This window comes from Condylostylus longicornis, unplaced genomic scaffold (assembly GCF_029603195.1).
Source record: "Condylostylus longicornis isolate FDR11 unplaced genomic scaffold, ASM2960319v2 ptg000040l, whole genome shotgun sequence".
In the NCBI taxonomy this organism is placed as follows: Eukaryota; Metazoa; Arthropoda; class Insecta; order Diptera; family Dolichopodidae; genus Condylostylus; species Condylostylus longicornis.
The window spans coordinates 1,722,145-1,746,240 of NW_026578009.1; the positions used below are offsets into that span (position 1 = coordinate 1,722,145).

Below are 24,096 nucleotides of genomic sequence, written 5' to 3' on the forward strand. Positions count from 1 at the left end.
TTATTCTTAAATGAATAATTGTAAATTTTTTAACTACTTATTATGTACATTCAATTTAACACACATAACATAACATTTTTATGCATTTGCAATTCCTATTATAATCTTCACATCCAAATAATTGAGAAACATAAAAATATTGAAAAAATTTGTGGCGATTTTCTAACCATTTTAGTTAGCGGTTGAAATTTTTTGTTCAGTTTAAAACCAAAAAGAAAATAAAATAAAAAATCAATTTAAAAATTTAATCTCAAGAAATTTTTCTAGCAATAAAATAAGAATTTTTTAAATTTTGTTTATTTTAAGAAAATTGCAAATTCATTCTTATATTTACATTTTATTTATCTTTTCTTTAAAAAAAAAATAAGACAAATTCCTTCAAACATCGTTCATCTTATACCTTAAAAGTCTCATGTGTCAATAAGAGATGCAAAAACATTAAAAATTCTTTAGAATTTCTTGCAGATTTTCAATATTTATTTATTTGCCTTTTTTCTTTTACTATATAAGATGTCCTTTCTATTTACATTTCACGAATATTTTTCTTATTCAAAAAACAAAATGTTTTTAATTTAAAAAATAAATTCCTTAACAAAATAAAAATAATAGAAAATAATCATTGAATCAACATCACCGTTTTTCATATGTGTGAATCTCTTAATTTAAAATTATGATGGAATTTTATTTTATTCCATGGATTCTGTCCAGTTTTATAAATTCATAGTAATTCTAAATCAAAAGTATTAGAGGCAAAAAACGCATTAAGTAGAATGTTATTTTTAGAAAAGAGAAAACAAAATGCTCATCAACACAACAGTTTTAGAAAAAGGCATCAAAAAGAAAATAATAATTGAATGGACCAAAGAAAACATTGGAAAAAGGATAAATTAATATTTATTTAATATTCAGAATTTTTTTTTTCTTCAATTTTTAAAAAAAATATTTTTAAAATAAACATTTAAGGATATCAAAAAATTTGAAAGGGATATTTTTTTTTTGTGTCTTTTAAAATTGCAAAGTTTTAAATTTTGTCAAAAATGTTTTATAAAATATGATATAAAAGATTGTAGCTGATAAGGAAGTTAGAATTAAATGTGATGATTTATAAACAAGCAACATTGACATGTTAATTTAGGTTTTAGAAACTGATTAATTGAAGGTGTAAAGAAATTGTTTATATAATATGCAATTATGCCCCCTACGGAATAAAGTTAGAGGTAATCTCCTCCAAATTCAATTTGTTTTTTTAAGAGGGCATAAAAGCATATTATTAAAAAAACTCTTTTTATATATAATTTATTTTGCGCTCTTAACTGGTAAATATCTAAAAGTATGTTCGAGCGAAATTTAAAAATATCATCAAGAAATATTTTTGCATACCCCATATGACAATGTTTATATATATTATTCAAGTTACCATATTTTCCGGGCTCACAGGGCTTCGTCGGGCACCGAAATGGATAACAATGTTTTCGGCAATTATAACCAGGCGTGGTTTAGCAAAACAAGAGAAATGGGTAGGAACCAGGTAAAAATGGTCATAGGTCAATTAATCGAACCCTGCCGACTCAGGAGTCACATGAGGGGGTTCGCCTGGAAGAAAGGGCACTCGTAGATTTTGTGTTCTTGTAGGAGGCAAGGTCTCAAGGAAGCGTTTTAGGAGTAAAATAGATTAACTTTTAGGCTCACTGTTGTTCATGACATAGGATAATGTCATGTCTAATCTAACCTTACGTAATCTAAGTCCAACAAAAAGTTTTTCGTGTTTTCTGAATTTTCCAACGGTGTATCACATGTTCATTTATGTCAATTATATTAGTTCAAAAATATAATACTTTGAAGCCGGACATTTTACTGATGAATAATTAAATTTTTCATAAAGATAATTTTATTAAAATGCGTATAAAATTAATTAACTTTTAGTAATCATGTTGTTCATGCTAAAAAAAATTTTCTAATGACGCTAATTTTATAAGCGTTTTGAAGGAAAATTTATTTTTTACTAGTCAATTGGCCTATTTTGATAAAAATTTATATTAGATTTCACCCTAACCAAATAAAAGACTACATTTAAATAATAAAAGACTTCTTATTTAATTTACTTATTTAATTCACCCTAAATAATAGAAGACTTTTAGAGTAATTGAGGAACTAAAGCTGTACTCATATAATCAATATTCACTTACTATCCATTTTAATGATTCAACATTATTTTTGCTATTACTGGAACTTTATCACCGACTTTACTTTTGTAGACACACCAGATGGATCAATAATTGTAAAAATCATAGTAATCCGGTAAATCACAGAGTAAAATCCCAATAACTATATTTTCACTTATAGAGAAGAAAGGAGTGTCGCTCATAAAATCGGAACAAAATTGAAAGAATCGGAACAATAGTTTCACTTTATCTCTCCCTTAATGGATATATCACTTTCAATGATTCAAAATTTTAATTAGCATTAGATGAATTAAGGAATTTGATTAGAAAAAAAAAAATTAAAAATTAGAAGTGAAGTAACGAAGTGAATTAACTAATCAAAAGAAAATATTTTGTAAAATTTTTGAAAATTTCAAATAAAAATTTAAATTTAATTAAAGTGAAAACTACTTATTTTTCACTTCTCATCCAAATTCATCATAGAAAACAATTGAAAGTTATTAGGTATGATTTTTAAATCTCTAAATATATTGAAAATTGTTTATTGAATATTAAAAATAAATGATAAAATCATTGTCCTTCAAATTTAGAGAAAGAAACCAGGTGATCTAAATATAAAGAACAAATTAATCTTCATTATTATTTTCCCTGAAATATCAATTTCATTTATGGATATTTCTTAACAAATTCAAAAACGAAATTATAATCAATTAGAGTTAATAATACTCATATATATATATATATATATATATATATTATAATATTTAATATTGTTTTGACAGGATACGTAATCCTGTTACACGCAATCCTAATGTAACAAAACTTCCTTCAAATTATTACAAAAAAACTGGTGTTTTATTGCTCTAGGATATTTTTTAACAAATGTGTTCAACATTAAGTCAAAGTCATTTTCGAAAAAAAAAACAAGAAAAAAAAAAATTGTGTGTAACCTGATATTATTTTTATTGCCTCCTTATAATAAATCCCCATTTATATTATATTTATAGAAAACAAAGTGAATTTTTATTCCTTTTTAATGTAATAGTAAAGCGTGCCATTTAAAAATTCTAAATGAAAATAACGTGTAAGTTGTTATATACTCGTACGTTCTGTATATTGTATATATCCTTAGGCTAAATCCAATTTAAAATATTTACTTTATTAAACAATAAAAATAATGTTATACTGATGGACGTACGAGTATGGGTATATGTACATAATACACTCTGTATATATATGTATATACATGGACGTACATCAAATATTTTATTTCATTATTATTTAATCAGGTTGTTGATATTAATACTGAAAATACTGAAGGGATAATGATTATACGAATATAGAAATACCAAAAAAAAGTTTCTCATCTTAATAAATGTTTAGTTGTGTTGTGTTGTTGTCTTCCTTTTTTTTTTCAACTTAAAATTTTTTTGCAAAAACAGGAAGCGTGAATAATTTTAAAAGATTTGAATTAAATATATTGAATTTCAAATTTTAATTGGTTCTTAACTTCTATTAACTGTTTATACACGTTAACGCATACAAAAGCATTTTTATTTTAGAATGTACGTTAAGTATAATCCTTTTTTTTTTGTTTTATTTTTGAAAAAGATACCATGACATATTATAATTTAAAGACTTATAGTTTAAAAAATTTTATTACTAAAGTAATAATTTGAGCATCAATTAAAATGTTAAACAGGTGAAGTAAACAAATCTACTATATACTTTTTGAAATACGATTATACTAAAGAAAAAATATAAAATTTTCTGAAATTCAAATAACATTGTTAAAATTTTAAAATAATTTTATAATTACAAAAATAATACTGTATAATAATTTAAATATTAATACAGAAATATTTCAATTTTATTAACTTGGTTTTTGTACAAAAATATTTTTTTTTTTTTAAATTCTTTTATTGAAAATTTATGAATACTACAATAATAACAATAGATAATTCTAGAATTTTAATGAAAATCGAGGTAGATAATGAAAATTAAAATTAGTTAAACGAAAATATATTACAGAGAGCATAATATTGAAATTATAATTAAAATTTCTAAAAATGAAAATAATCAAAATAATTTTCACTTCAATTCGAAATATTTTAAAAATCAAAGAATAATACATAATATTTTATTTAATACAATAGATTTTCAAATGAAAAAGAGAATAGGCAAATTCGACCATGACAACTCTGTAATACCCGTATACGAATTAATGAAGTTCCCTGTGCTGATTGCCACACTATTTCATAAGTACTCCTGATTTTTTATTCGTTTATGCAAAATATCAATACTCAAACTTCATCAGTTTCCATAATATAGCGACCAAATAGCTTTCAAAGTTGTATAGGAACTACTACGACAAGTCAAAAAATTTCAACTATAGTTTAAACAAATATAAAAGCTGTAATATAGTATTGGCTTTTAAAATTTCAATATTATAGGTTCTATAATTTTTGAGATGTAGCCAAATAAATTTTGATAATGTATGACAGCTATCAGAAGTGCTCAAGATATCTTCTACTAGCCATCTTATCATATTTATTTTTAAAAAATTTCAGTACCGTAGCTTTAACAATTTCCAAGTTATGACCAAGGAACTTTTGAAGTTTAATGTTAGCTACCAAAAGGAGTTAAGAAATTTCAACGACTTTTATCACAAATATCAATATCCAATAATATATTTGCTTGTGCGAAATTTCGATATTATAGTTTTAATAATTTCTGAGATATAGCGAAATAACTTTTGATGTTGTACGGAAACTGTCCGACCCACTACCTCTAAACCGACAGACGGATAGACATGAACAGATATAAATCGAATCAGAATTCGACGTTTATACCTCAGACCATTATTTCTAAACGTTACAAACGAAACATATTTGAACATACGTTCGTACGGGTATAAAAATTTTTAGAAATATTAAATTTTTTAGAATAAACCAAAATGCAATTATGAATAAAATTATTGAAAATTAAGGGTATGAAAAGATGTTTAATGAAAATTTCTTTTTAATTTTATATATGCTAATATTAATGAATGGTCTGGGATACGAGTCGCTGAACAAAATTGAGGAGTTTTTTAGTGAAACAAAAATTTTTTTACTTAATAATACGGCTAATAATGAAAAAAAATTATTGTAAAAATTCAATCGTTTTCAAAAATATTAAATATTTTGAAAGGAAAACTATATATAAAATAGATATAATCTTTAAGAGGTCTCCTTAATGAAAATTTCAATACCAATATTAAGGAAAATTTCAAGTTTGCGTCATAAGTTATGACGCCATGAATAGTTATCGTTTATTATAAAAATTCCAAAGTTCTGAAATCCAACAATTATTTATTTGAAAAAATAATTATTTTAAAATAACAAATTAATATTTTTTGTCACAAAAAAAAAAAAAATAAAATATTCAAAATATATTTTTTGCTTTTTAATGCAGGAAGGCACTATTTCTTACTTTAAAATAAAAAAATTTCGAAAAATAAATGAACGACACAAAAAATTTTCCATTATAAAAATAAAGTACCAATTTAAATAAAAATTATTTTTAAAATTAACATAAAATTGCGACAATATTTTTTACATTCTAAGAGTTGTAAAAAGAAAAAGATTACAGAAAACTGAAAAAAAAAATTTCTCTTCCTTAAGTGTAAAAGTAATCATAATTAAAGTAATTACAGAAAAAAAAATTAATAGAAAAATCACACGTAACAAATATAAAAACACATAATAAAAATACTAAATGATTTAAAAACGTAATGATAGTAAATTATGGCTGTAAAATAGAAAATTAATTATAATAATTATTATACGTTTTCAGTTTTAAGTGTTTGTAATTATGTAAATAAAATTTTTTTTTCCATATAATATTTTAAAATTAATGTGAACGTGAAATGTCTGAATACTGTCATATGTGTGGCCTATAAACAGAAACATCTGCATAATATGAAGGAAAAAAAATTCACACGAAAACCACGTTTTTCTCTGTATAAGAAAAAAAAAATTTTATTAATTTTAAAATAATTTTAACAAATATTTCTAATTATGTAATTATATATTTTATATTTTCAATGTCAAAACACATGTTAGAATATTCGATGTTTCATTGGCATATTATTAAATAATTTTATCCTATAAACACTTGAGAATCCTGCAAAATACATACGGGAAGCCTCGTTTTTAAGCAATATGCCATTGTATAGAGACAATAACCACAGAATAACATATTCCGAGATATAAGGGACCTTGAATCATGTTTGATCGTTTTTTGAAATTTTCAATATAAATACTTTCCTGGTGTCACCTGCAAAAATATTTTAATACTCGTATAACAAGGACTTTCTCATAAATATTCATCTTAGTAATGAAATATCAAATTGATTGCAAACTATAAAAATCGCCAAGTTGTGTTTTTGGAATTCCAAAGGTTTAATTGTATTTCATTAATACTTTATTTGCTAAACTTGCTTTTATTGCAATAATATTAAATTAAATTTATAGAATTGGGTACTCATATATTAAATAATAATTTACCGAAAACGCTTAAAACTCGATTGGAATTGAATAATTTAACTATCATTTAAGTACGAGAAACTATTTAAGTACGAGAAACTTTTGCAATGAACTTGAGAAACCATAATCATACACATAGTAAATAACTAATGACGATCTATAACGACAAAATCATTGATATGAAAATTAAATTCCATTAAAAAAATATTTTATAAACTCAGTGTATACGTACATATAAAATTACAAGTATTTTAATAACAAAATCACAAAAACAAAATCAAAATTATACAAGTTTGTATATAATTTTTCACATTGACCCTCTTGCGCTATTTTAATATTTATATGTAAAGATTTAATAACAAACCAATCCAAATAATCAATAAAAATCCAAGTTGTTGTTACAATAAATAAAATATTAAAAATATTAAAAAAAAAAATTCAATATACCAGTTTTATTTAATAATAAAATTGATTTATTTTTTTCTCTCCAATATATCAATGTGTTCATTCATATATGTGTATATAGCTCTCTAAATCAAGACTCAAACAAATCAATAATCGATTAGTATTGTAAAATTCATTGTTATATTTATTTAAAATCAAATTAAATATGTATACAGGATGTTATTGTTTTAAATATCCAATGTTACAACAGCTCGGTTAATGAAAAGTTTTCATTCTCATTTATTTGGAATGGATTCGTAAGGCTTTTTAATAAGACTTGTAATATTCATTTAACAAAATTACTATTTCAAAAATTTCACTTATTAGAAGAGTACTAACATTTCTATATATTATACTCAACCGTAATTTTTCTATTTAATCGTCCTCAATTTTCATTTGAGAGCTATTTAACAGGTTTTATGTAACAATAGAGATGATTGAAATCGAGTTACGTTACGCGTCTGTCTGAACACCGAAGAGTAAAACAAATTAATCAATTTGAAAATTGAATTCCGGTATTTTATTATACTAAATAACTCATCGACTTTAACACAAAATTAAAGTTCAGCTAATTAGCGACTTCAATTTACTATAATTAGAGAAGGCTGAACCGTTTAACGTTTTTTAAAAAAGCAAAGATGAAAACTAAATTTTTTTTAATCTTTACGATTTCGAAATTAAAAATTGATTTATGACTGATGAGATGTAGATTTCAAAGTCATATTTAGCAATTCGCTATCTGTCAAAAAATGTAAAAACAAAATTATTCTCACAAAAATTTTCAAATGTTCAGAATTAAATTTAAGCCACAATATCTTGTAATTTTTTGAACTTGCTGCATTGTTAACATACAAAATTTTTACCTTTGCTCATAATAATCTATATGGCAAGGCATACAGTAATGTAATAGGGCAAAAACACCCTTTATACTATGTTAATATTGATATTAAATATTGTAAAATTTCAAATACGATTTAAAAATTATTAAAAAAAAAAAAATGGAGAAAAAAAACAGTTATATAAAATGTGACATGTAACCTTAAGAACTTAATGATGGAGAACTGGAAAAAAAAACTGAATGAAAAATAAGAGTAAAAACATTGAAAAACGATTGAAATTACTTTGCATATAACTTCCTTTCTTTAGAAAATTCAAAACAAAGAAAATAAAAAATAAAAATAAATAAATAAATCTACAAATCGCTGTATGGAATAACAGAAAATTTGTAAATATTTTATAGAATAATAATAACAAAAAAACAGTTTTATGCAGATTTCGCTAAATAGAAAGCAAAGTAAATCTAACAGAACAGAAAAAAATGCTGCTGAAAAAATATTTACCAATGATTTAACCCTCCAATTTCTTCTTTTTTTTTAATGTATTTGTTTTTTAGGTTGCGCTGTTGAATATCACTAAAACTCAATTTAATGTATAAACATATATATAGTTGTGTATGTATGCGTTCATATATGCACAGTGCAAACTGAAGCTTTATTTACAATTATTTTTTTTTTTTTATTTTTAATTTTTATTTGCAATCAATAAAAGCAAATTTTCTTCCTATATCGTTTTCATTTTCCATTAAAATTCATTTTTCCTATTACACAGGCTCTTTTTGTATATATATATATATATATATATATATATACATATATATGTATATGTTAACATGCATAATTTATGTGTGTATATACCCATATAAATCTATTTACAATAAAGACAATTTTTAAAATATTCCAATCGATATTATCAGGTTTTTATATTATATATTCATGTATGTATATGTATGTGCACATAAATTTATTATTTTCCACATAACAATAATATTTAAAAATATTTTAACAAGAGTATAAAAGCTAAACAACCACAGCAGTGAAAAAAAAATCTTATTTATTTGCATTCTTTGCTTTTTTTTGTTTTGTTTTTTTTTGTTTCTATAAACCAAAATTGGTTTACATAAGGATTTCATCAAATTGAGAACGTAAAAGGGGAGAAATATACAAAAATAAAAATGAAGAAGTAGAAAAAGTAAAGGATCAATTCGAATGTACAATAATGACAATAAAAAAATAAAAAAGTGTATTTAAAGATTAAATAGATGTAAAAATTAATAACGTTGTGACAGTAGACTATTATTGTGATTTTATTTAGGATGTAACCTAAGCAATTAAGAAAATTCTAAAAAAATCAAATATTTCCGAAAATAGGAAGCAATAAAATATCTGATTTCGTTTTAAAATTTTCGTATATAATAAATAGTTTCTCTATTTTGAATTAAAATTTTCGAAGATTTAAGTATAAAAGTATAATTGTAATAAATTTCATTTAATAATCATGAATTGCGGAAAAAATTGCATAAACTTGGGCGAACGGAATTTAAAACTATTTATTTACATAGGCATTTGTCACTTATAATTATTTTCCTTTATATTTTAAAACGAAAATAATTGCAAACAATAACATCTTATGGACATGTTAAGTTCAAAGATAAGTTAATTAAATTAAACAATTTTTAGACTACTGAAATATGAAATTTTTACTAACACTGAAACAAGTTACTGAAATCTATTGTAGTTACTGAAATTCTATTTTTTTTTTTTCATCTCTATTCTACAATTACTAAAATTTAGTATACCCAAAAATATTATTGAATGTGTAACCTTTAATAACATCCTGCATTATCCCAAATTAAAATTTGATTTAACTTTGAAAAAAAAAAGATAAAAATATGCAAATGCAGCACAGCGTGCAGTAAATGTTTTTTGATGATGATCGTTTTGATTTATTTTTATAATTTATATATTAATATTTTTTAAATCTTATTCATTTTTTTAAAGTCATGACATCGATCATGTACGTGTGCTGTTGTGCAGATTTATCAATCGATGAAAAAATTTCCGAACGCTGATTTCAATAAATTTCGAAGCTAAGAATGGAAATTCTTCGAACAGAATTTTTTCGATCTGTTTTCTTTTAACTCTCAAAAATTTCCTCTAGACCGCGTTCTCTAACCTCACCCATACGATTTTTGCCTTAAAAATCTCCAACGAATCACCTCCCGAGTGCAACACTTTGACCGGACCCTCCTGTATAAACATAAATAAACTTTATTTTTCAAATTAAACAAAGTCTTCTTTATTTCATAGAACACTTAAATGTATGGCCCGAAATTAATTAAAAAATGTTCATAAAAAAATTACTTCCTAAATAAAAATTACTATTAAATAAAAATTTTCTAAAAGGCGAAAAGAAATAAGCAACATATAAGCACATTTTCTTCCATAATTTTTTTTTTGAAATGTGCTAAAATATTTTAACGTTATCAAAATTTTTTTCATAAGAGATTAATATTAATTCTTACGTAAGAACATACCATAGGTATATCTTTTAATTTTATGGCAAACCGCATTCCAAAGTTTTGAAGAGTACAAAAAAAAAATATTAATTTTTTTTTATTTCATTTCAGTTACCTGTGATATATGATATCAAAATATTTCTAAAATGGTTAACCCTTTTAATTCTCATTGTTGATGTTTAATATCTTATAAGACATCAGTTCCACTGCAAATGAATTTGAGCATATATGGAAGGTAACTATGATAACAGGTTTTATTTGTATTTCACACAAAAAACAATATAAGATATGAAAAAAATTAAAATGGAACCCAAAACAAAAAAAAAAACTTTTTTTGTTGTTTCTTGGATTCTAAAGTAAAAATTTAAAAATATAAAGGAAAAATTTTGGAAACTAAATCGAAAAATTATACATGATGTCAGTATGTTTGTATGTACGATATAAAAAATTTAATAATTGCTCTGTAAAAAAAAATAAAACTAGTATCAAATATAATTTCGAGCTACTTTCATATTTTGAAATCCGATTAGTAAGGGAAAATCTAGAAATTTGTGTATTTCCCAATTAATACGCGTTATATTATAAATTTAGTACAAAGAAGGTGTTTATTATAACAATCAAAACTCTAATCTGGCTTTGGAAAAATATTTATTTTTTGCGAATTTAATAATTAATAATGAATTCATTCAAAGTTATAAAATAATTAATATTTCCTTAAATATTATCACCAGTATAACAAACAATAAGATTCTAAATTAAAAATACAAAAACGAATTGTACAGATAAAATACATGGAGAGAAATAGATTCAAATTTAGTCAATTTCTTTCACCTATTCGTTTTAAACTTAAACCAAGCAACATGACCATAAAATAAATCAGAGATTTTTCGATGAAAAAAATAATTATTTAAATTGCAACGTAATTACAATAACATTACAAATCAATTTAGAATTTTGAAAATCTTAAAAAAATATCAACAAAAAAAAAATTACAAATCATTCAAAAGACAATCCTAAATTATAAATAAACACAAATATTGTCCGAACGTTTTTACATAAAAAACAAGAAGAAAAAAAAGTTATTATTTAAGAAACACACACACTTAAAATTTAAGGTTTTCAGAATAATCAGAAATTCCAAACTAAAGATAGAAATTGAAATGATAATCGAATTGCCTTTTTCTAATTAATAAAACCATCAAGACCAATAAAATTTCTGACCAGAAGAATGTAAACATAATTTTGTTCATAATTCAATAAAAACTTTGATATTATCGAGATTTATTACACCAAGTAAATATCATAACAAAGACACTTGAAAAAGCTACTTCTCATTTAGGATTAAGAGCAGATCGAAATAGTACTATGTGATGGTATGTCACTTTATAATATGATCTATGAAATTGTTCTCTGTCAAAGTAATTACTGAAATTTTTCATGACATAAGGAAAAAAATGTTGACTAATAAAAACCAAATTGCAAGTTGTAAATATATGCAATAGTATGTCTAGATTCTTAATTTAAAAAACAAAATACACTTAAGAAGTTGCATCTAAGCAATTTTTTTGAAGGAAAATTGAAATAAGTCCCTATGTCGTGTGCTGTCGATCACATCATAAATTTTTCAATTCATACATAATAAAAATAACATCTTATTCTAAAATAAGAGATTAAGCTACAAATGTTTGACAAAACTTTTTTAATCTGCGAGCTAGTTTATTTTTAAGTGAAATTTTCATATATTGAAAGATCAGATATACACATATATGTATATGCTTATTTACAATTTAAACATTAGCCACGAACTTTATTTGATTAGATTTTAGAAAAAAAAAAATTTTTTTTTTTTATGTATTTACATACAAAATAAACAAAAGTCACAAATCTTATATAAATTAAAAAGTCAAGGAGGCAACTGGTTTTCACTAAATACATATTATATGTACATATAATATGTAAATAATAATATCAAGTGTATTAGAATAATTGGTGTGTTAGAATAAATAGCTATAGTTTTTTTTTTTGTTTTAAGGTGGGAATAAGTTCTGAAATTAACTTAAGCCTGGTAACAAGTACCACTTATTTAATCACTAATTAATTATACTACACGTCTTTAAATATATTACTTAAATTATTGTTTAATTTATTAATCTTTATGAATAGTAAAATTTGCATTACCTAAAATATTTGTGTACATATATACAACATGTAGATAAACCAGAATTATATTTATAAGAGAAAAAAATCGAAATTTCCAAAATTAATATGAAAATGGAAATAACAATAATTCACTAAAACGGCAAGTCTTAGAAATTGCAAACCTCGGTTCACATCTACTCCAAATAGTGCAATGAAAATTTGCTTAATTTTTTATTTCCATTTTTGATTCACAAAATTTAAAGTGCTATTCGTTACTGTATATTCGTTTCAACTTTTGCAACATAGTTTTATAATTCAATTCATTATACCGAAAACAATGTTAATAATATTTTTTAGCATAAAAATCATTATTAAGATTTTAAAGTTCTGGCGTTAAAGATCAATTGAATGAAATTTCTATGGTTGCTATCTCTTGCTTTTATTGAAAGTATATTATGAATCCGTTAGGAAGGAAATTTAATTAGCATGTAGTCTCAATAAACAATCGGTGTATATCATAATTATATGAAGCATACTAATATACTCGATTATAAAATCACAATTAGAAATTATAAAAATTATTTAAGCTCGATTTATTGATTGGTCAGTTAAGCGACGTGCTGGTGCATTATTTATGAAAATTTGGAATTTTGACATTCTCTTTATTTTTATAACAGTTTTTTTTTTCTCTCGCTCAAAAAAATTTAATTAACTTCCAATTTAGTTAATAAATTTTCCAAAAATGTCAAATTTACATAATAAACTTACTGGACTACTACAATTACCTACTATTCTTATCAAAAAAAAGTAATAAATGTACCGTAACAGAAAAAATAAAGGCTCAGCTCTTTTCAGACGAACAAAATGAACCAATAAAGAACTTTATTTTAGAATACTTCAACTTTAAATATTTCAGCTCAAAATCGAAAAACCAATGAATTCACCTTTAGTATTAAAAAAAAACGCCGTGTACTGGCAAACAGATAATTTAGTATACTAATTAATATGACAAAATATTCCTTTAAATATTCCACATAGGGAAATACTTTAATACTTGAAGCAGCTACTGATTTTATCATTATAAATTTATATCGCTAAAGATTCAACTACAGTGTGTAGTTTGTTAATAATATTATTTTACTCTTACATATAACATATTTTTGCCAGTGATTAGTTTTATAGAAGTTGACTGCACAAAAATCAAATTTTTTAAAATATTAATAGTAATATCTTTAGCCAAAAAGACTCCAATACGAATTCAATACAAGAAGAATGTGATAATTATATACATATAAATATGGACTTAAAATATTAATAATTGTAGAAGTTATATGAATTTAAACTTTAATTTCACAAAAATTTTGCCTTGTGAAAATAATCGTGGCTATGACTGTATATACATATATACAACATATTTGAGAAAACAAAAAAAAGTATGACAATTCAATCAATAAAACACATATGTATATAGGAATACATTTATGTCAACTTTATGTCAAATATTCACATACATACCATACTCAATGAGAAGAAATCATAAATCCCTACAATAAATTAATTCCAAAATTGAATTTCTTGAAACAACAAAGTAACAATACTTCTTAAATCAACTGTATTTTCTAACTTTGAATAGAATCAATATGGAAAAAATCTTAAAAATAACAATGACTATGCTGAATGATAATTTTTTCGTCCCTCTTGTGTTATTATTATTATTATTGTGTTATAAAGCAAATATTTCGATTCCAATTCAATCAAATCAAATCAGCAACAAAGATAATAACGTCGTCAACAAGAATAAATGATAACAAAGATGAGATAGAAAGAAAAAAACAAAACACCTTTAACATTTTAGTCAAATTTCATGATCACCAAAAAAAAAACCAAAAAACTAAGAGTTAACCAGCAAAAATTTGTATAAATATCTAAGGTTTATTCATATGCGGGTTGTAGTAAGAGCCTTTGTATAACATATTCATATGTCATAATACAATACTTTGAAATATATTATTTATTACGCATCATTGTTTACATTAGGATTCAAAGAGACAACAAAATCAAATCATTATAAAAGCAAAACAACTGCAGCAGCAACAAGTATTAAACATAAAAATATTAACGATATTAGAATATCATTCAATCAAGTCCAAAACAAAAAAGAAAAAAACCAGAAAAAAAAATCTGTTTTTCATTAAATACCTGGTACCGCGAAATGAGGTGTGTATAAGATTTATGTAGAAAAAAACATTATATTACTTATATTATTATATGGGGCCAAACACATTGTTATGTACGTACATTAAGATAAAAATTTCAGGTATTGAACGGTGAATCGAATACATAATCACGTATTAAAAAAAAAATTCTATATGGGTATAAAAAATCTTAAAATATTTTTAAAATGACCATAACATCATTTGTTAGTTTTAGCAAGAAAAAAAAAAAAAAAATACATAAAAAAAAACAGAGGTTGTTTTTTTCTCCTTTTCCTCCAACTTTATTATATTGAAAAGTTTTTACTAAAAATTTAAGTGCTTCGCAAACAAAACTGCTTCCAAAGAAAACATTTTCCTTTAATATATTGTACATTTGCAAGAATAAAAACGTTTACATATTCATACATACTGTAAGTCTGTATATAAGAAACAGCAAAAACTACAATATGAATGACAATAAAATAAGCAAATAGCTCAAATAAAGTCTGTCAGACCTTTATAAACTACATACTGTATAGTTGAGAAAGAAACATGAATAAAAACAAAAAAATTATCATTGATTATTTGGGCAACAGAGTTGTCAATGAATGAGAATTAAATTTTGTATAACCATGTGATATTGTTTTCTATAAAATATACAAGTATAATAGTTAATAAACACTTAATTTTCTTGAAACATAGTTAAAATCGTTAAATTTAATTACAATAAATTCACAGCGCCTAACACTAAATGCACACAGAATTCGATTCTCATTGCGAGACAACCCTAAAACATATATTTCTGGAACTAAAATTATTTGTTAATTTTTTTTATTGTATTTATAAACTTTAGTGAAATATTGGCTTTAACAGATGAATTATGTAGCTCAATTTTAATATGCCAGAGACACAAAAAATACAACATTTTGATAACAGCGAGCGTATGCCATTTGTATTTTTATGGATAGCCATCTAGTGTGTAAGCATGATAAATAATAAAAAATTTGTTCTTTATTTTAATTGCAATAACGGCGTTGATATGTTCACTAAATTAAAGTTTTCAAAATCGATAAGGTTATGATTCTATCGTCTCGTAATGAGATGGCAATGCAGTTCGAAATAAACTTGGTTTGGGTTCCTGGGCACATTGAGATTCCGGGGAATTTTAAGGTAGACGAACTTACAAGACATGAACAGCCCTCGGAATTCTACCGGAAAAGTAGAACCTCGGCATACTTCTAAGCAACCTCAAACCGTGTTAACCTAACCTAACCCTTTACCTAAGGTTACAATTGATATACGATGTGCAATATTAAGTTTTAGATGAATTACTTCGAAGGCATTGTTCGAAATTTTTAATATTCAATACTATGCAATACTATTTCTTACTAACAACTAGCAAGCACCTTTTGTTACTCGACATATCTAAAATTCGATATTCACATCGCTGGTACTATAAAATCACAGTGTATTTAAATTATTCAATAAATATTGTAAATTTATATTGTTCTACATAGATGAGTTCTTATAATATTCTTGTGTACATAATAATAATGTTATGCGTTTGTTTTAAATTATAATAGCTGTATATGTGCACGAATAGTATATTCAATACTTATTTAAGAACTTTATAAAAAGCAATGGCAATATTAAAACTAACATTGTATTAATGATTTCAAATAAAAAATAAATATCTATATAAAAGTAAATATTGCGATGCTAAAGAAAAATTTTTCTTAGGTTTTTTTTATAATTTGAAATTTTAATTTTAAACATTATTTTTTTGTTTTTTTCCTTTTCTTTAGTTTTACCTTGTCATTATACTAAATTATGCCAATTCAATGGTTCATTAAATGTTCATATATTTACACATCATATATATAAGTATACATTTGCTTAAGCAAGTATAGAATAGATATGTACAGATGATCTGTTTAAAAGATAAATGCAAAAAGAGATTTAAGACAGATGGTTTGTACACACCGAACTATTTATTTAAAGTGCAAAAAAAAATAGTGATAAAATCTGAGTTTTTAAAATTAATTTGCACAAAATGTAGAAAATTATTATATTCGAAATGATTTCTAGTTTTTATACTTTTGATTATAATAAAAGATTCTATTTTGTTTAGGTTCATGGGTACCAGCTGAGATTTTTAAAATTTTAAGGATTTAACATGTCACAATTCTTTAACAACCTTTGTAATTCATATTTAAATTTTGAATATTTAAAAAATCCCTAAATAATTGTAAACTCTAAATAAGTTAAATAAAGTTAAACTAACAGCTTTTATAGAAAAATTTTAATTGACAATTAAATTTTAGTTTTAAGAAAACTAATAATAACATTTTCTCAATTTTAAAATACATACGAGTATTAAAAATAAAATATTAATTTAATGAAAAATAATTCACTTACTTGCAAATCTTGGATCATTCGCTGTTGATCCATACCATCCAGCTGAACTTCTCATATCTGTATAATGGCCTAAAGATAAATTATCTGTAGGACCACAATAACTTTGTACTCCAGGACTATGATATAGAGGTCCCATTGCGTATGGATTTGCCATACTTGATGAACTATTTCCTAATGCACTAGGTGAATTAACACTACTGCCGCTAGAATTTGATCTGTATATTTAAAAAAAAATATAATTAATAATTGCAATAACAAAAATTTATAAATATCATTATAAATATGATTTAAAAAAGCTATAGTATATCATCACATCAATTAAAAATATTAGAAAGCCACATTAAACGTAGACAATAGAGATTTCAAAAATGATATTTAACCTATTCAGACATAATAAATTCAACCTTAATTAAATTTTAAAATTGTGCTTTTCATATTACAAGTGTCAGTTTATGTGAACATTCTACAATTTAAAATTTTTATTGCATTTCTTTTATTACTCAAAATATATCCCAGAAAAGCCGAAAGAAAAATGTTCTATAATCAAAGGTCGGTTTTAAGTAGCGTGGAGGCAATGCTATTTCAAAACAAAATTTTGCAATTTCTCATGTTAATTCAAATTTTCAATTTTGTCACTTGATATCAAATTTGATAATTAAAAATCAAGCATACAAAAGTAATTTTAAAATGAAAAATTTTAAAGGGAACAAGAAAAATCGCATATAGATACTGTGCAAAAAAAAGGTTTAAATAATTTATTAATTTTACAAAAATATATTGGTTTTTACTTCTTTATATAGGATAAGTGTTGCCAAGTCTTTTATTTTACGTTATTATTTTGCAATATATTTACCTAAATGTAGAATTAAAAAACATTGATTTCTCAAGGCCGAATTTCCTTATTATCTAACTAACAAGTCTGGTTTAAATTTATTTCGAAAGAAGATTCTTTTAGCCCACTGACGGACATAGTTACCTTTGCGTTGCGATATATACAACACAACTACAAAAAAAATATGACCGGAGTATTTATTCATTCATTTTCGTATTTTATTTACGTCATTTAGATCTGGTATTAATTTAAAATCTAATAAATTTCATGAAGTTTGGATTAATAACATATCTTTAGGAGGATATCTTCAATTTTGCATATCTTTAGGAGGAATTCAAAAATAAAGATTCGATTATATATTCGAAAATAGATTCGATTATAGAACTGGTTAACTAGTTATTTTAGTTAAGGTTCGTGGGTAAAAAGATTTTTGCGGTTATATTTTGCTTTAATAATTGCGTCGAAGACATGGATTGTTGAAAAATGACGTTTCGAAAATTTTTAACGGAATAAAAGGAATTTTTAACGGAATAAAAGAATATGATGATCTTAAAAATATTCGCCTGATTCGCTATGCAGAAGAAAAATTAATTCAAAAATTAGCAAAAAATTTAGTTACATAAGAAAAAACCAATTTTAAAGGTCAATCTAAAAAACGTATAAGTTATTGTAGAAGAAATAATTTGTCACCATTCTGCGTCTACAAAATTTATAAATTGCCGTTAGATTGGAATTCCAGTTTTCTATATTGAAGAGTGTAAGTGTTGTATAAATTGACATTTAATTTTATTCAAATGTTCTTGTAATCAAAAAAAAATTTATTATTATGTGAGATTACCAAATTTGGAAATATTATTAGAGCTCACTTAATTCGAGAATATTTCGAGAAATTCGAATTAATTATTTGTTTTTTTTTTTTTTTTTAAATTTATTTAACATAAATAAAATAAAGTTATACTCTCTTACCTATAAGGTGATGGTGGATTCGTACTAAGCTCCAGTTTGCGATATGATTCTTCAATTGGACTTAATATATCCGTAACACTAAATGGTGTTGAATGACTATTATTTAATATTGAATGATGATGATGATGATGATTATGATGTTGATGATGTTGATGTAAATTTTGTAAATGTTGTAAATTTGTTAAATTTGTTAAATTATGATGTGCTGCTGCGGCTGCTGCTGCTGTTACTGATGATGTATGTTGATGTGATGCTGTTGAAGTTGTTACAATTGATGATGATTTTGGAGATAAGCTCATAACCAAATCAACGCCATTTAGATCTGGTAATAGTCCGCTATCATGTTCAGGATCCTCCGTAAAGGCGGTTCCGTTATTATTATTATTATTGGCCAGTGTGGTTGACATACGAATTATGTAAAAAATTTAATCAATGGTATTTTTTTTTTTTTGTTTTCTGCTTTTTGTTTATTTTATTTTTCTTATTTTTTTTTTTTGTTGTAATTTATTATTTAATTGAATATATTTTATTTTTATAATTTTTATTTATAGATTAAATTTTGTTAATTTTTCACTATTGTTATTTATTCTTTGTTAATATAATATTATAATTAAAATAAATATTAATTAAATTATTAATTTTCATTTATTAATGTCAAATTGTTTAATGTAATTAAAAAAATTAATATGTATTCTTTTTACTATACTTTTTAATTCAAACACTTTTAATTTAAATTTATGTGATTTTATAAATGTATATGTTGGGAATAAATATATAAAAATAAATTGTAAACATAGCTGAATTGAAATTATTTAAATTATTAATAATAAAGACTTAATAGATTTGTTAAATTGTATATGCATAGCATCCATTTACTTTATTTATTTTTTAATATTAATTAATAATTGAATATACGCTTTTATTAATTTATTCTATTATAGATATTTCTTTTTCATTAATTCGTAAAATCACTTTTATATTGTATTCATGACCACAATTTAAATTATAAACAATAATTCACAATAACAAAACATTAATTCATAATGATTTCGAAATTTAATTATTTCATTAATTTTATTAATTTTATTTTATTTATTAATATTTTTAAATAGTTATTATAGTTTCTTATTATTTTATTATACCAAGTTTTTATAATATTATTTTCAAATTTTACTTATTTATGATTTTCATTTAATCAAATTTCAATTTTTCACTTTATTTAAATTTAAAACTGTAAAATGGCGCGAATATCTAAAGTAAAAAAAAACAAAAATATAATTGTTATTAAAATATTTTGTTATAAACTTAATGTACTTTTGACACAGATAATTGCATAACAATAGGCGTTTTATATTATTTTACTAATTTTTTTTTTTTTTGTTTTTAAATGTTATTGGCGATATTATTCAATATAACTATATAATATTTTGTATGTTTTTTTTTTCTCTTTGAAACAGGTGTTATTAATATAGAAAAGAAAAATTATATAAAAACAAAAAATTAAAAAATCTCCGTCATATTTTGTATATGTCTGAATATTTAATACTTCTTGAATAAAACTAAAGTGATATTCACATTTTATCCTTAAGGACTACAAAAAGATAAAAAGAAAAAAATTCTAAATCTAAAAATGAAATAAGTAAATAAAAAAATTAGATTTCTTATACTATATTTGTAAGATATACAAGAAGATTTACAGCATCGGAATGTTTTTCATAAAATTTTCATTTTTCTTTTCTTCAAAAATTTTTTATTGTTTTTGTTTTCTTTTTCTCTTATTTCTCCATATATACTCGTATATTTATTTATTTATTTGGTTGTTTTTGCTTCCTGTATTTTCATTAATTCATAATACTTATATGTACATATGTGTGCATAATATCCTATTATATATACTTATATAAAATATAAAAATATATGAATTAATGCATTTTTATTTCCCCACATATTACAATTATATATGCAATTTTTATATATGTATATAAGTAAATATTAAAAATAAAAAAAAAATACACAGGTATTTTTTAGGCATTTTTGCACCTGAGAGAAATTTTTATTATGCGCGCGTTTATTCAAAATTTTTCATTTTCAATTCTTACTTTTCTTCAATCATTCTACACTCGCTCTTCTATATTCTCTAATATAGAAAAGAAAATATAAAATTTGTAATATTTTTAATGCAATGTGGTTTTCCTATATTAAGAAAAAAAAAAAATATGGCAAAAAAAACAGCAATGAAAATAAATTGAATTATCGTTAAAAAAAAAAAAAAGAAAAATTGTGTTACGGATGTTAAGTGAAATAAAGGTATTTTTTTTTTTTTTTTGAGAAGAAGTAGAAGGTGAAAACAAAGTAGTCTGACGTTTTAAAGTTAGAACAGTTTTGAAAATAAACAAAATATCAAAACAAAAAACCAGAATAGAAATTTGCACATGAGTTATGCAATTTACATACGAATTCACTATACGGTATTATTCTGTTATATATACTCATATGTATAACAATATAACATAACTATATAAACAAAATTGTATGTATGTGTGTACACAAAAGTTGAAAGTTTTAAATTTATTTTTCGTTTTTGTTTTTCTGTTTTTGATTGTTGTGTTTTCTCCCATTTAATCAAAAATAACTGGAGCTAGAAAGAAATGTCTGTAAAGTTTGAATTGAATGTGAAATCAATTTTTTTTAAATAAATAAATAAAAAAAAATCTATATGTATATATAGAAAAAAATTATCGAGTTTAATTTATGATAAAGAAAAATTGTTTTTTAAAAAAATTGAATTTTAATCGTTTTTTTTTTCTTTTTATTAAGATTAAAATAATTTTTATATTGATTTTTAAAATTAATAATTATTGTGATTTTAATTTTAAATTTTTAATTCAATTATTTGCAACAAATAAATATATAATAGTATTTATTTATATAAGGTAAAGTAAGGTAATTTCGTCATGTTAAGGGACTTTTTCAGTTTTTTAACGATGTATTTCGAAGAGTTAATGTGTGTGCAATAAAAGTATAATTTTTTGTTAGTTTGGAATGTTGACAAAATTATTTTTAACTTTTTTAGACAGTTACTTTGTGAATTATTATATTTTTTTAAATTTTAAAATATCTCCAAAAGTCATGTAATTTCGTCAGCAAAAACTTTGAGTTTTTAATTTCGTCATGTGGAGTTGCTAATTTCGTCATGGCAAAAAAAACTAGGTTTTAATACAGTTCATTGGACTAAAATAAAAAATAATGCAAATTTAAACTGTGTATAACATAATTAATAACTATCCGGTAACAATTTTGAAAAAAAAAAGCATGACAAAATTTGAACAATTCAAAAACTATGTAAAATTTTAATTTCATCAGCACCCTATTTAAGTATTACATTCCGCCGCCTCACAAAATGTGATTGTAAATAAAATTTTAGTAAAAGTTAGTTTTAAATTTAATAGTTTTTTTAGATATTGTACAGAACTGTTATATTTGTCAAATTTAACATTTCAATTTTTGGTTTTCTCGTGTTTTTATCATTATTTGTAGAAAAACTTTGGTAATCTACATTTTTCGTTACTATTAAAATAGATTGTACCGGTGATACCTGAATAAAATATGACTGACGAAATTTTATATTTTGGCTAGAAACACTGCAAATAAAAGTTCTGCATTCAATTTTTTTTAATATTTTAAGTTTCAAAAGTAAATATTCATATTTTAAAATGTTTTAATAAATCACTCAATTTCGTCATTCTGACGAAATAATCTCCAACTCCAAAAAATTTGGTTGGTAATTTCGTCACTTAACTTTTATTTTTTAATATTTCACTTTTTCAATTTTTTTCTTATTAATAATATTTTTTTAAGTTTAATTTGTCAAAATATAAGCAAATATGTAAGAAATTACACATATTTCAACAGATATACCCTTAAGAAACTTTCTACTTTTCTTAACGAAAACACTAAGAAAAAGCAAAAATTTGCCCCGGTATGTTTTTCAGTAATTAAGAATGTCTTTTAAAATTAATTTATTCTAATTTTTTAAAATTTAAAAACGGATCTTTTCACTTCAAGTATATTTAAAAACAAAAATGTTTAAAGTTTATTGAAAATAAATGGGGTTTCCTAATATTTGACAAATATGTGAAGGAAGTGCGACCTATGACGAAATTAAATGCACTGACGAAATTACCTTACTTTACCTTATATTTTAACAAGTCAAATTGTTCATTATGTAAAAAATATTGAGAGAAAAGGCTGATTCTGGATTTAAGATAAAAGTTGAAAAGTATCTATTAACATGCTAAGTAGCAAATCTACTTTAGAAAACTACAAAAAAATTAATAGTATAATTATTCATTTTTATATTTGAGATGGACGGTTGGAAATATTTAATTCATATCGAATGCAAATAGCTATGTGTGTATGTATGTACACTCAACTCTTTTTTTTTTTTACAAGCTTTTTTTTTCCATTTTTATATAACACGGATCATAATAACAATTTTTTTACACAAAATAACGAAGATATCAGCAATTGACGGACATGTCAGCAACATAGCAAAATTTCTAAAATGTTGTTCATGATAACCTAAATAAGGTGGAATTAGGAAAATGCTCGATATTAAGTTTGGTTTACGTAAGCATTTTTAAATTAAAATTAAATTTGATTTTTGTAATAAAAGTTATTTGGTTTTATGTTTTATACTTTTTTCTCCTTTTTCACTTCCAGGAGGAGAATAGAGCTAATGCATGATATCATAGATAGTTATACCCTAATCTCATTGCGTCATAAAATTAAAACTAGATAGGTGACCAGCCTGCCTGCCTTCGATTTATTATTAATTTTTTTGAAAAATTTAAAAAAAAAACATTTAGGATTTTATCAACTTATACGAATTTTTTAACTTATCAAACACATTCCCAAATTTTACCAAATATTTCGTGTATTTTTTTGCACGATTTTATTTTTGTTCGGTTTTCTAGAAAGGTACAATGTTAAAAGAGAAGTGGGTGTATAATTATTTATCAATTAAAATAGAGTTCGGTTTCAACATAAAGGACTT

The 24,096-nt window shown here is 23.3% G+C and overlaps 1 protein-coding gene across 1 annotated transcript in view; it reads right to left on the reverse strand.

The window, feature by feature from the left end:
• The window catches only part of LOC129609721 (homeobox protein Nkx-2.1), a 66,169-nt gene extending 46,155 nt beyond the window's left edge, over window positions 1–20,014 (reverse strand). Inside the window, exons 1-2 of the mRNA XM_055521831.1 lie at window positions 19,041–20,014; window positions 17,243–17,457 (exon numbers count right to left, since the gene is read on the reverse strand). Of these exons, the coding sequence (XP_055377806.1) occupies window positions 17,243–17,457; window positions 19,041–19,447 (622 nt within the window). The 5' untranslated portion in view covers window positions 19,448–20,014. The remainder of the gene's footprint in view (window positions 1–17,242; window positions 17,458–19,040) is intronic.
• Between the last annotated feature and the right edge of the window lie 4,082 nt (window positions 20,015–24,096).